The 14460-nt window shown below is 41.1% G+C and overlaps 1 protein-coding gene across 3 annotated transcripts in view; it reads left to right on the top strand.

Moving 5' to 3' along the window:
* The first annotated feature begins 1463 nt into the window (after nt 1-1463).
* Nucleotides 1464-14460, top strand: part of zdhhc9 (zinc finger DHHC-type palmitoyltransferase 9) — a 32151-nt gene continuing 19154 nt past the window's right edge. For 2 of the 3 annotated variants that reach the window (XR_011308643.1, XM_069670097.1), the window contains exons 1-2: nt 1464-2267; nt 12246-12406. Coding sequence is in view for 2 of the 3 variants with exons in the window: in XM_069670097.1 (XP_069526198.1) it covers nt 2104-2267; nt 12246-12406 (325 nt within the window). In the remaining variant the exon portion in view is untranslated. The remainder of the gene's footprint in view (nt 2268-12245; nt 12407-14460) is intronic. The other variant, XM_069670098.1, reaches the window with a different exon arrangement.

The raw sequence follows: 14460 nt of genomic DNA, 5'->3' as shown, positions 1-14460 counted from the left end.
CAGGTAAACGTGAACACTGACTTTAATTAGGCTTTAAGCTCATACAGAGTCAAAACATGTTTTATGTCACACTATCATCTCAACTTAGAAATATTTATTTACTGGGAGAAACTTCACTGACTACTTTTGATTTTCTGCTAAAGGGCATCAGTGTCAATTTTAGGCCAAATATATATTCATTTGTAACCAAAGACTTCTAGGACCTTATGAATGTATCATATCATAATGTTATGATCAATAATATTATCAGAGCACTTTTGTTAAGATTTGAAGTCAGTAAATATTAAAAATGTAAGAGTTTCACTTTGTTTTTTGTTACCAAATTTACCATTTTTAAAAAAATAATAATTTGCTTTTTTTTATTGACAATGAGTACAGTAGAGTCCAACATCTGTTCAAACAACAAAAAGTATTTTTCAATTTGCATTCAAATAAAAAAAGTGAAACTATATGATTTTAACTCAGATGTGAGAATTGTTCATGAATATGTGTTGTTTCATTTTCACTCTTTAATAACATTTCGTTGATGACATTTGTTCATACATAAAAATATGTCTTCTTTTAAACAATTCAGAAAGGAACATTTAACGTCAAACCATCATATGTGAAAACCAGCACATAACCACTGTGGTTTAGTATCAGAATAAACCCTTATATATTGTTAACATTATAACCCTAGAAATATCTCTGCTGAGGTTGAAAGATTATTTAAAAACCTTCAATGTACTGGTTTAGTTTTGTCTTATTCTTACATGAAAAACAATGTAGCCTACAAAATACATACAAACATTTACACTTCACTGAACCAAAAAAGAACAAAGAAAATATATTACATGTAGCAGGATATTGGATATGGGTCTGATTGAACAGAACTTAAAATACAATAAATCAATAAACTATAAATAGTATGAAACACATGAAACATGCAGCACTCAGTGGAGGAGCTGCAACGTTAAAGTGATGCACACATTAATGTAACAATCATTATGATCTTCACACAAATGGGCCATTCAGCATTATTCGTAGTTTTACTTTTGGCACTTTATTTTGATGTTAGTAGAGTTTCTTTAGACCTTGACTTTTGCAACTTGAGTAACATTTTGAATGCATTGATTTTACTTAAAAAAAGAGATTCCTCCAACATCTCTGTGTCCAAGTAAAAACTGTTTTCCTGTGAGGACCTCTGCAGTGTTTACCTCTGCTGCTCTCTGCTCCTTTAAACACTTGAGGGATTAATGCATCTGGTGTCTTTCACCAATTATCTCCATTAATACGCTCCTTCACAGCCTCCTCCCCCGGGTAATACTACATGCACGAGCTTTAGCATATTAATGTACACCTTTATCTGCGTCCTTTGTTCCTCTTTGTTTCACCTGTCCTGCCCCTTTAAGATTAGACATTTCAATCTAGGCGTGTTTCCTGCTGCCATTGACTAAAAGCGAGAGCTGGCATCCTGCGGGGAAAAAAAGCACATCAAACAGCTTTACAGCAGATTTTTCCTTATTTCTGGAGGATTTTTGTTTTGTTTTTAATGATTACGTCCAGCAGTGTTGTCACAGTCTAATGTCTGGAGCAGCTCGCCTGTACGATCATTTATGATTTAATATCGAGATGATATGAATGTCAATCGGTCAAGGTCCGCTCTCCTGATGCAACAGCCACGGCTGCATTTCCAGGCTGCCGATGGTGAACATCTGCCGCAAGCTTTCGGATGAATTTCTTGTAATATTTCTAGTATTTATTGGCTGTTCGAGAGAGGATTGAGATTTTTGTAGCAGCGTGGGAGCCTCATCACAGTGGGAATGACATGCTGCAGTAAAGACGGTAAACTGGGATTAATAACAATATGGATGAGGAAGCATTGATGATGTGACTGCGGCTCTTTAAAACGTAAAGAAAATGCTTGACAGCAGTTGCCTCGTGCACAGATCTTTCATATTTAGTAAGTCGTTTGTTTTTTCGCTAATGGGCTGTACCACATTGTCTGAACAGTATTTTTAAGAGCGCAGGATCCTCTCCAAACCCTCCAGGTGAATCTCTGAATCGCTTTACTGTATACAAACTAACACCCGAAGAAGAAGGGCTGATCCGAGGACCTCCACCATGTCTGCGGTGATGATAACCCGCAAGGTGCGAAAGTGGGAGAAGCTCCCGGGGAAGAACACTTTCTGCTGCGATGGCCGGGTGATGATGGCCCGGCAGAAAGGAGTCTTCTACCTGACCCTCTTCCTCATCGTGGGGACCTGCGCCCTCTTCTTCGCCTTCGAGTAAGTCACATCCTCCCTCAGGCTCCTAATGAGCGCTATAAGAGGCTAAGATATGAGCGTGCTCCAGAAAGTGTTTATAAATCACTTGTACTTCTTACTTGTCCCAGAATACACAATATTTCTACAGCTGGCACAATGTTTTGTCAGTATCCAACTTTGGGATTAGTCGATTAATCAATTAGATGATCGAGAGAATTTTAATTGGAAGCTATTTTGTTAGCTTCAAATGTTGATATGTTCTGGTTTCCTCTCACTTCTGTGATTTTAAACCAAATCTCTTTGGGTTTAAGACTCGTTAGAAGACCTATTATTTGGCTTTTGGAACTTGTGATGTGATATATATTATAGTTTGTCACATTTGATAGTGCAAAGGATTAATCAAGATGATGTAGACACATTGATATTGTAAATATTTCTTGAACCATTGCCATACTATTTGTAGTAGAGGGCTGCAACTTCTGCTTATCATGATTATTAATTGTTCTGCCAATTATTTTGTTAAGAAACTGACCTGATCAGTTTGTCGATGTAATGTCAGAAATGAATGAAAAATGCCATTTATACTTTCCCAGAACCCAAGCTGACGTGCTAAATGCTATCCAGAACCACAGTACATCCAGGTTGCTATCATATATGACAAAGAAAATAATGTCTGGAATTTTTGCATGAAATATTACTGATATTTTAAATTAAGTATCAACATATTTTATTTGACCTGCTGTGTTCACAACAGTTTGAAATGATCATGGGATGTTTTTAAGCTTCTAAAATGCACTTAAAGGTAATGTGACTTAAGTTTTTTCTTGTGCAGTCTCACTGTAAGCTAATCCATAACCTCCATAACGGCCTTCATTTGTACAACAACCAAGAGGTTCTGTTTTGATAATCTCTCAGGCACATTGTGGATCCACGTCTTCCTTGCTTAAAATTCTGTCCCTGTCAGGGAAGAGGTTTATGATTGACCACATACTGAGGTGTTTAATATTTAATAACCAGAGCTGTCCTGCTTTTCCTGTGCTCTGAGAAAGGGAGGCTGTCTTTTTTTTTCTGTTGTCTCAGCAGTTCTGTCTCAGCCAGTCACTACTCGGACAACCCAGTGGACTCATTAGCACTGCAAACACTGCCGGGTTGTTCGGATGCAGCATGTAAACTCCAACAAGGCTGCACGGAGCATTGTTTATAAGATTAGAAACGTGTGTTTGATCGTGCAGCAGTGCTGCTTCTCATTTTGTTTCTTCTTTCTGTTCTTGCCTTACAAATCAGGCACAATGATTTAGCAAAAATCCTGCTCGGTAACACAGTAACCCCTCTCGACTGTGGGCGTGTATGCAGCTACCGGGCCAAATGGATTCAGAGCATATAGCAGAGAGAAGTAGCTGCTCTCACATCTTGCCAGGCCCTTCCCATCCCTCTCTGCTCTGCACTTTAATGGCCTCCAGCTTTCGTTTTGGTCCGGACAGAAGCAGCTGTTGTCCGAGACGATACTGCTCACACTGGTCATCCACAGCCCAGAGGAGGCATTGCGGTGACTAATGGCTGAGGAGTTGTTAGCATACCCTGTTCATATTACAGCAGAACATAATTATCTCTCATGGGGGGGATGGATATTATCGTGGAGATTGGACCCTGGCAGCATGGGGGTCATTTTCAAACTCGCCATTACACAGCATGTTGATACATATCTGATTTAAACCTCTGACAGAGTAAGAGGCTGCTGCAAAAAGGCCCTGAGGTTTACTGCAGTCACAAGCTGAACATTTGCAACGATTATTAGAAGCATTAGAACAATGGGTGTTGTATTTCTTCATTTGAAAATCGATTAACTGAGCAATGGGCTCAAACGGAAAGATATTCAGTTTACCAAAAATATGACAAAGACAAGCAGCAAGCCCCCACATTTAAGAAGGAGAAACAGTGATTGTGTTCCGCAACAATGTTTGTTCGTTCTTTGGTCTGCTGTTAAATAGATTGTCATGAAATAAGGTATAGCCATACAGGACTGCCAGTCAAACCAATTAACCGTGCATCATAGTGGTAGGCTGCTAGGCTAGGTAGCTAGTTCTTACATCCAATTCAAATGACCTCTTGTACAACACATGTTTGACATGACGGGGTTAAGTAGCTAACTCTTACCATTGGTAAGGAACATAAGCTAACCTCAGAGTTTGTTTAATACTGATGCGATTCCCGACACAGAACATTTCACATCAGCGGCAGCCATCTTGGTTGTATACCAACATTTTCCAACATGCCTCATAAAATTTAGATGGTTGTGATTGGCCTGACCTAAATCAGGTTGGATAAAAATTTGCCTGAACAGGAGGGGACCAGACACATCCGTCAGAGTATATTAGACCTGACCTGTTGTTGTTTCTGACTAAAGTCGTGCTTCCTGTGTATTGCTAATTCATTTTGTTAGCTTTTTGTTTTTGTTTTATGCTAACCCAGTAAACTACGAGGTTGAACATGAAAAACATCAAACCTGCGAAAAATCAGCACATTAGCACTGTCGTTTTTTAGCATGTTAGCATTGCTGGCATTAGCCTACAGCCTCATAGAGCTGTTAGCATGGCTGTTGACTCTTTGCTGCTTGTGTCAGCTAACAATTCAACTTAAATTATTTCAACTTCCGCTAAAGATGAGATTAACCGTATGTTAGTCTTTAAATAGCAGCTATTTATTTATCTGTCAGTGAACTAACCAATACAAGCGTCGTATTGTTTCAGCTCTTGCTGTGCTTACATACAAACACCATTAGGGGCCATAATGTATCAAAAACTCAAATTGTAAAAGGCTTGGCATTGATCAAAACACTTTACTACAGTCTACACACACACACAATAAGCATGACACTGTGTCATCATGGTCTAATTTTAAAAGCAAAGCTTTTGTGTCGACTACTTCTGGGTCATTCTGCTTTAGTTCATCACCTTCGATTCCCTCTTTCGGAGCATTCATTCCTCGCATGCTGTTCTGTGGCTTTAATGAGAGGACAGAGAGGGCAGCGTCTTGGCGTGGGCTGGCTCATATCCAGAGCCAGCCGAGTAGACGTCTCACTTCTACCACCAGCCATCGGCACCCTGCGTGGGGAGGCTCTGTGCTTTAATTTGTGCTAAATTGCGGAAATGAGCAGCTGAATGCACAAATGGAAAGAGCCATTAGGAACAGCTAAACAAATGAATCACTGCAGAGGTGGGCCGGGCCTGTTTTATCCTTCACAGGCTGAATCAATTTAAGTACTGTGTGTCCGTTTTCTGTTGCTTTTGTGTCCTTTTAATATCCACTTACTTTTAAATGGGATTCTATGTAATGGATTTTACATTTTGTGTATAAAAGGTTTTGGTAATCCTCTGCCTAACATGTGCAAATAGCTTCCTCACAGTTCCCTGGTCTGTATGTTTGTGTAAATGTGTGTGTGGTGTGCGTGCATATGTGCACGATAGCCACCCATGGAGCTTGGATGAGGGAAGAAGGAACCGGAACACAGGGACAGTATGTCATCTGTCTGTCCTCCGCAGGACGCTGAGCAGCGCGGCCAGAGAACCATATGCGCATGAAATCACACCGAGCCTTTCTCTCTTCCTGTGTGCTTGCGTTTGTACTCTATTTACCTCCTTTCTGATGCTGCATGATGAGGCGTTCAGTGTCAGGCTGACCACCCGTCTTCAACTCGGCTTCATAAAATGGGAAATGTAATGAGTTTAAGTGCAGGGCCGAGCCTGTAAAGGGAGCAGCTGCGGTTAGCGGAGATCCTGTAACCGACCCCTGACGCTCCCTCAGCATCTGACCCCACCCTGTCTCCCTGTTAGCCAATCAGAAAGCAGCTGCCCTGGCTAAATGAGCAATAACATGATTTATATCCTGTACAGAGTGGATACTCCAATAACAGTAACAGTGATCCACAGGCTTTGTTCTCTGGAACCTTCTCTGGCTACTTTTTCTATTTGTCCACATCCTGTGTCTTACTGGAATGTTGCGCTTTCTCACTTTTTCCTCGTCTGTTTGGTTTGGAAATAGATGCTCTCCTAAATGAAATATACAGAAACGCCTGTCCCTTCATCACTAGTATTGTTGTATCATGTGACTGAAATTAAATCATCCGTCTTCATTTCACTTAGTGCATATTCTATGATGTAACATCAGTAATCCTAGCTTTAATCCCAGTAAAAGGACCGTGACCCTGGCCTCCCGTGTGTCATCTCTCTCATATGGTGTTTAAGTGTTGCATAACAAGGAGGACTGATTTAAACGACACAACAGATTCACCCTCTGGAGTGGTACGGTAACCTCCTTTTAGACTTTCTCTTACGTTGGATTTCAAAGAATTTCATGGGTATCACTGCTATATCAGATATTAGAACTCCAGTGAGAGGTCTTAGATAACATTTTGAACTTCGGTTGACCACGTAAGAATTGACATTCCATCTGTTTCCCAAGCTGCATCTTCAAACCAGCGTTGGATAAAGTAGTCAGATCCTTATTAAAGTGATCATCTCAAAGATCTCAGTTTCGTTCTCTTTCGCAGCACCTATGGCGATAAACGATAATTGCAGGAGCACACTTCCCAGATATCCGGACAGTGTCGCATGTGTGACGTCCACGGTTGGCTCCGGTTGTAACTCTTGATTTTCCTCGCTGATGGTCGCTTTCCTTTTTAGACTGTTTTCCTTCATCTGAGCGTCGAATTTGTTTCTTTTTCTTTGGATTTTCACTTATTTTTAAAGTTGTATCTGTAGTCATCGATCTTTTCTTTGTTCAGCCATAGTAGATTACTGTTTACTCGCAGCACTTGCAGAGACAGACCAATCACTGCTGGATGATGGAAAACGCGTCACTAACTGGGCGCTGCTTGTGATTTTTTTCTGCAAGAGTCGCCACAGAGACCCACTCTATAATAATACTATATACTGCAAATGCAAAGGCTTTCATCAGTGGGCCATAGGCTCAATCACCATTGTGTTACCTCATTCGGCGATAGATAGTGACTTAACAGACATTTATTTACATGAAGATCTTCGAGATTATTACTTTAAAGTAGAGATAGACCGATATGTTTTTTTCAGGGCCGATACCGATTATTATTAGTCAAGGAGGCCGATAACCGATATTTGAAGCCGATATTCATTTGCAGTAAAAGTGAAAATATTGGCGTCAAAATATTGAATAATACAAACTCCAACACTTAACTTTGTTTAAATGCCTTTAAGCATATGCATCAGAGGCAAAGTAACCCAGTTTTAAATTGATCTCTTATCGGCCGTCAGATTAAAAAAAAAAAAAAAAAGGCCGATGCCGAAATGCGTCAAAATGCAGAATATCGGCGCCGATAATCGGCCCGGCCGATAATCGGTCTATCCCTACTTTAAAGTACCAAATATAACACTGTAAAATACTTCACTAAAAGTATCATTAGCTGAATTAATTAAACATCAGATAGATGTTAATGCCTATGCATCAATGCATCAACATTTCACCGCTATAGCTGTATAAGGTTAAGCTAGTCTTAGCCTTGAGTCTGTACACGTCAATACTTTCTGGATTTGGAATCACGGTCACACCTTCAGAGATATTTTGACATGTTTTTTATCGTGCAGCAGACTGAATATTTTGTTCATCCAAATGGTTTAGAAAGTCTTCAAGTGTTCTTGAAGTACCTTCAGAACAGTGCTATGTGTGGTTAAATTACCTTTTGGGTCTTTCAAAGCTTGCCTTGTGTTTGTTTTTCTGAAAAGGATGCGTGGCTCTGTGACTCAAATGTGATGTAAATTCATGAGCGGCACAAACTGGAGAGACTGAGTGATTGTATCTGTGGAAAAGGGCAAAAGTTTTCTGAGAGTTATGCTGCAAAGGGACTCATGAAGTCCCCTTTGAAAACAATATTTTACCAAGTTCTGTAGAGGAGCGGTTTTCTGTCGACGAGAGAGGGCAAGAAGAGTTTGCGAGCCTTTGTTTCTTCAGCAGTGCCCCAGAAAGAAGCAGAGTCTCAGTCTGCAGATGTTTGTATGACAGAAGGCTGTTTCTGAGGCCTGCTGTGGAACTGCCTGCACTGCAAGTGCATTATTCATTCGTAGTATGATTCATGCAGATCTGCAACAGCTTACAAGCGTTAAGTATTAATAAAGGAAGGAGCTTGAAATGCTCAACAAAGGTAAAACGTCATGAGTCACCGCGGCGTAATGTAGTGACAGATTAATCCTGGGTTCAGACTTTTTGTTGGTGTGAAGTTGAAGTAATTTAAATTCAGTAAGATCTCTACTTTAGAAGCTTCTCATCTTTCAGCTTGTCGTCTTGAGTTAAGAGGGGAAATCCTCTGGATCAGAGTCTGCAGACACGCCCTAATGCATACAGTATAATGCCAATCCACCCTGTGTGCATACACACTCAGCAGATTGAACTTCAGTCCTTCCTCGCAGCAGAAGCAGAACTGTATGTAGCTTTACTGCATCTCTTATGTAACACTGTGTAATGCTTTTACATGTTCAGTGTGATTTTTATCATTCATGGCCAGCGGATTGCAGGATTTTCAGATACAAGGTCCGATTATTAAACAATTTATTTTCTGTATTCCAAGAACTCGTGGTCTAATGGTCACTTTTTTACTACTCTATGGCTGTTGTTTTGGGCCCATCAAGTAAACAAAACCAAATATAGCATATAGAAGAAACACTTTATTTGAAGCTTGTTTGAAATTTCTCTCTATGCTTTATATTTGCTTTAATTTAAGGAAATTGAAAATTTGGTCGCTGAGGGAGAGGTTACATTGACGAGTGCAATGGTTTTCCAAAAGTTGAACTATTTTCAAGAGCATATAAAGGTATTTAATATTGGCAATGCCTCTGGGGTTCACTAATAAAGGCTGTAAGAGGGCTACTATAATCATAGAACTGGGGTTACATCCAGTAACATCTTCAGTAACAAGTAATGCATACAAAAAAGTACCATAAGTAAAATGCTCTTGAAGTATAAAACCTCATCTCATTATTTCATGCATTCTTTCTCCTTGTCAAAACCTGGGGCCCTCATTACCCACAATGCACCTCAAGTTAAATAGAGTTGCATTGTTGTCACATGAAATTAATAAATTAATCTATAACTGTACTGAGTTTATGCAAACCACTGGATCTGCTTGATTGTGATTCTCAAAGGAGAAGCAGGAAGTTGAAGAGAGAATGTGTAAGTGGTATGTGTGTGTCACTTGGTGGTCCGATTGATTGTCTCACTGATGAAAACATTTCCCCCTCACGGACACGGGACCTGATTAAGTCCAGTTTTTCCGCTGCCTTTGTGGTGACTGATGAACACTCAGCGTCACTGAGCCGGCACCACCCTGCTCCTCAACAGCACAGGAAACGGTCACGTCCAGGAAGGACGTGGGGGCTTGATGGGAAGCGATGATAGAGTGTGCCTCGAATACCTACCAGTCATCATTACGGGAATTACACTTCATCGACGGGCTGCCTCCCCTCAGTCTGAATCCAGCGGCTGCTCTCTGCGCTAACAAATGAGCCAAACATACTTCACAGTGGAAATCTCTATTGATCTGATCTCTGCTCCCAGTTTCCATTAGTGTGAAAAAAGACACTGCAGGGAAACTGGTCAGACCAGTCCTGCAGGTGTGTGTCTGTGTGTTGTTGTCTCATCAGTGCTCAGGTATGCTGACGTACCTGGTTCATCCACTGTACGTGTTCCAGCTAAACAGGTGAACTTTGTTCCCTGGCAGGTTGTGCTGAGTGGCAGCTGTTTACTCAGCCACATCCCTCTCCTTTAAACTTCCTCTCAGCTGTGTGTGTGTGTGTGTGTGTGTGTGGGGAAGAAGACAAGACAATACAATGGATGGCTCTGTATGAGGAAATCACTTGTTTGTCCTAAATATAGCCAAACACTCAAGGATATGCAGTTTAAAATGATAAAATACAGAGGAGAGTATCAAATGGAGCCAACTTGAGCTCTCTGGTTTGATTAAACTGTCTCAGTTAGAAGGTTTCAGATGTAAACTAAACCAGAAACCTCTGTCATAGTAATATAAACATGATCATCCATTTGTGCTGCTTTAAAGCAGTTTTGGATACCCAAATAATTTATAGCCTCAATTTTGTAACAGTATCTGCAGCTGATATGTGATACTAAAGACAGATTGGCTGTTGTCCATATGTGATATTAAACCCTGCTAAGATGCACCTTATAATTTTGTGCTAAAAAGCACTGTTACGCCCCACCCTAAGGCGGCCCTATGGGCCTAACAACTAATCGCAGTTGGACCAAAAAATAACCCTGTGAAACACCTTAAAACTTTTACCAACAGGGGATTTAGTAAAGGACAACCAAATCATTACCTGAAGACCAACCAAATCCCCTCTGACAGGCAGAACCACAGCAGTCCGCACTCCATAAGCCTATTGTTGTGTTCCAAATCCGATACTATATACTCCATACTGTGTTCAGCGGTAGTAAGTAGTATGGAGGAGCGTTTCAAATTCATTTAGCAGTATGCTACGCCAGGCGGAAGTAATAACTTCTTTAGCTATAGCGCCCCCTTTTGCTGTAATGCTGTTGTTGTCCGACATTTCAACTGCCGCTCTGACGTTCCAGAGCTTTGCATTGTGGGATACTGTAGGCGAGGTCGACTGGTCGGACATCCGGGTATTTTTGGCATACTGCACATTTAGCTATTGTTTGCATACTGCATACTCCATTTTGGCCAGATCAGTACATACCGCCAGTATAGTATGGCATTTCGAACACAGCATCTGTCTTCAGGTGTCATGTCTGGGGTTTTTAAGCACCTAAGACCAGGTGCACCTCACTGAGAAATCACCTGGGAAGAGCTGGGAAGACACAACAGAAGGGGAAAAGGGACAAACAGTGCAGGGAACACATACAGCCGTAACAGTACTTTTAATATCATTACTCCTGATTGTTATTGTGCACCTAATCATTGTGTTTCTATCTATTAGTCCGGCCTAGTCCTGGGTAATGTCTGGTTTAAGCTAAGTGCTAGCTTAGCTAACAAAGACTGTTTGGGATTTTTGCTTGAAAAATTGAACAAAACAATCAATTAATCATAAAAGCAGATCTATTGATTGTCTGATGATTGGCTTCATTTTTTCAGCCCTAGTTATACTGAAGATGTATAATTTGCCTCCACAAAAAGAGCGTTATGGGAAAATGTGATGTAGCCTAAAGCTTCCCGTATAATAAAGCAGAGTGTAGCATCTGACATGCAGTACCAAAGTTAGTCATGTACAGGATATGACACAGTACAGAACCTTCTTGTCATGTAACATCAGTGTTGCATTATGAATACATGATCCCGGCCACATGGGAGGGTGATGAGGACGGCCAGTTTAACTATTAATAACAGCACATAGAGGCCTCTCTGCTGCTGCTCCGTTCTGTTGCAGCACTTTTGCACTGCAGCTCACATCTGTTATCTCACCGAGCAGCCGGGCTTTTATTTTGGTGAAACCCTCCTGGCTCTGATCTGAACGGCCTGGCAAACGGAGTTATGCTAATTTGTCTCCGTTCCTCCAGAAGGTGAGGGCAGTGTGGCACAGTGGTGTTTATTCACGGTCGTGACTTCGGCACGGTCCAGAGAAAGGGCAGCTCTCAGAGTTCACGACCTTCTGCTCAGAACAACAGTTCAGAATATGCGTGTTGTCCTGTCGTGCCCTCTCTGCACATGCTCTGTTTGAGAGGGCTGTAATATATCTGTTGAGGCTAAATGTCAGAAAAATCCAATTTCACATTTCTCTTGTTTTGTCCAACCAACAGTAAATATTTTATGTACTTTATGTGATATAAGACTAAAAGGACCAGTAACTAATAACACTGAGAAGCCTAAAATGTTTCCTTGCAGGAGAAATTACTGTCTGTTGTGCTGATTAATTCACTGCAGAAAAGAACCGGGGCTTGATAGGTTGTTTTAAAAATACGTTTCTGGATGTTGATCTTGTTTTATATTTATCTGATTTCTGACAGATGTCCGTACCTGGCCGTCCATCTGTCTCCTGCCATCCCAGTTTTCGCTGCCCTGCTCTTCCTCTTCGTCATGGCCATGCTGCTGAGGACCAGCTTCAGTGACCCCGGGGTGCTGCCGCGGGCCCTACCAGAGGAGGCCACGTTCATCGAGATGGAAATTGGTGAGCTACAGGAAGTATTAGAAATATTTCTGTCTCTACTTTTGGTCTTGTTATAAGCACTTACATTTATATTCAATTATCTTGTCGCCCCAAAATGTATGAAAAAAGTTGCCTTTAAATCTGATTCTAAAAGAATAAGAATATTAACAATTATTCTTACATATCAGCAGTTCAGTCAGGAACTCTCATCATAGTTTTAACTATTTATTGCTGAATGAAAATACAGTTATGCTTGGCGCTAATGATTCCGCTTTTGGTTGCTCCCTGGGTTAGCCGAGCATCATGCTACAGCTTTCCAGAGGAGCGCAATGCAAAAACTCCCAGTGTACAGAGTGACCCCTGTAAAAGGCTTACAATGTTACAGTTTCATTTAGCAGACGCTTTTTACCAAAGCGTTTCCAGCAGCAGCAGCAGCAACGGTGTGAACAGCGTTAGAATAGCAAGGATGAGTGAGAAGGAAGTGGCATTTAAATGGACCGCCTTGTTGTGATTGGTGCGGTACTAATTAGCAATGACTATTCAATCAGCTGGCTGTCGGCTGTAGCGTATGACTCCGTGTCCTGCATGAACTAACGTGAAGCTTCATTTCAGCATTCAAAAACTCAGAAGACTGTTTCATCACAACTGTTCACATGTGGTTACATCACCTTTTTTGCCTATTGAGCTCCGCCCACTTCAAACCGGTCAGAAGAGCTCAGAGAAAAAAAAAGAAATATCTTATCTGATTGAACAAAACCTGTTCTACTGCTGTTAGAATCCTGTTACTGATCGTAATAAATAAGTATAAAAACAATCATGTTAATGGCTGTTAAATAACCTTTTCACAAGTTTTCTTTACATGTCCCATAATGCCTTGCACATAAATATTGTTTTTTCATAATGTCAGCAGAGTAGTAATTTTATTATAATAGTATATCAAACGACAGTGTGATACTGTGAAAAGGGGCACTATCTACACAGAATGATTCATTGAATCTGTGGTGTGCTGTCAGCAGAAAAACTGTTATAACCCACTGTACACTACCTGCTCTTAACCAAATGGTAGAAAGACCCAGTTAGTAAACTGCGTAAGAACATAGTGGATCATTTAGAAGTTACAGAGATGGGTATTTTCCTCAGGAGTTGGTGGAGACCAAAAATGGAGCTAAAATTAAAGCATTAAGTTACATCCACCCAGACTGTGGATTCATTGCTGATATTATCCTTATTATCCTTAATGCACCTTCATTAGTAAGGCTCAGATCCACTTCAGAGTTTCTCCTGATTAAAGTGCAGTCCCTTCTTCTAGTGTGATTACAGTCCAGCTCCTCACCTTGAAGTGTGCATAGATATAAGGCACAATCAGTACTGATAAAGCAACCTTATCTACATGCATGCAAATGTCAACGACAGGCAGGTGGTTATTCCAGTTCGTGTGCGGTGACATCATCACAAGTTGTCCTTGTGTAGAATAACATCCAGAGACGACATATTAGTCAGCTGAAGTGAGACTGTTTCGGAGGCATAAATACTTCAGCATATATGCACATAAAGCAGAGAGCAGACGGCATCAGCGCTGTTGGTTTATTTATGTTTGTTGTGCTTTATGTTGCTAAAGGTTTGTGGATGTAGGGCTCAGTCTTGCTCATCGTTACAAGGGCTCCTGCTGTCTCATTACACAGAGCAAACTATACGCTGCAGAATAATGACAACAAAGCCTTTGCCAACAGAAAATAAACACCAAGCAGTGCGTTTCTCTATCTTTTACATCCACTCCCTCAGCTGTCCGGACCCGTTTTATCCCTAGAAATAAGCTATTATTCTGCAACAGCCCCTCCTGCATCCTTACCCCTCTCCCCGCCTCTCTGCTTGTGTGGCTGCTCTATGTTCACTCTTTGTCTCTGTTAAAGATTCACTGTGTCCTTCAGCCATCACCCGCGCTCTCTCACTCCTCTATGGACATGGGTGGAGACTAGGGGGGGGCTGTAAAACAAGGCTGAGGCTCTCGGTCCTCAGAGAACGGGTTATCTGGCAGCCAGCGCTTCTCTCATCATGACTGTGACTCATACCACTCC

This window comes from Semicossyphus pulcher, unplaced genomic scaffold (assembly GCF_022749685.1).
Source record: "Semicossyphus pulcher isolate SPU_LCO1_2020_fin unplaced genomic scaffold, fSemPul1.0.p SCAF_2, whole genome shotgun sequence".
Taxonomy (NCBI): domain Eukaryota; kingdom Metazoa; phylum Chordata; class Actinopteri; order Labriformes; family Labridae; genus Semicossyphus; species Semicossyphus pulcher.
Note: the sequence above shows the minus strand (reverse complement) of the source record. Positions and strands in the feature narration are given on the sequence as shown.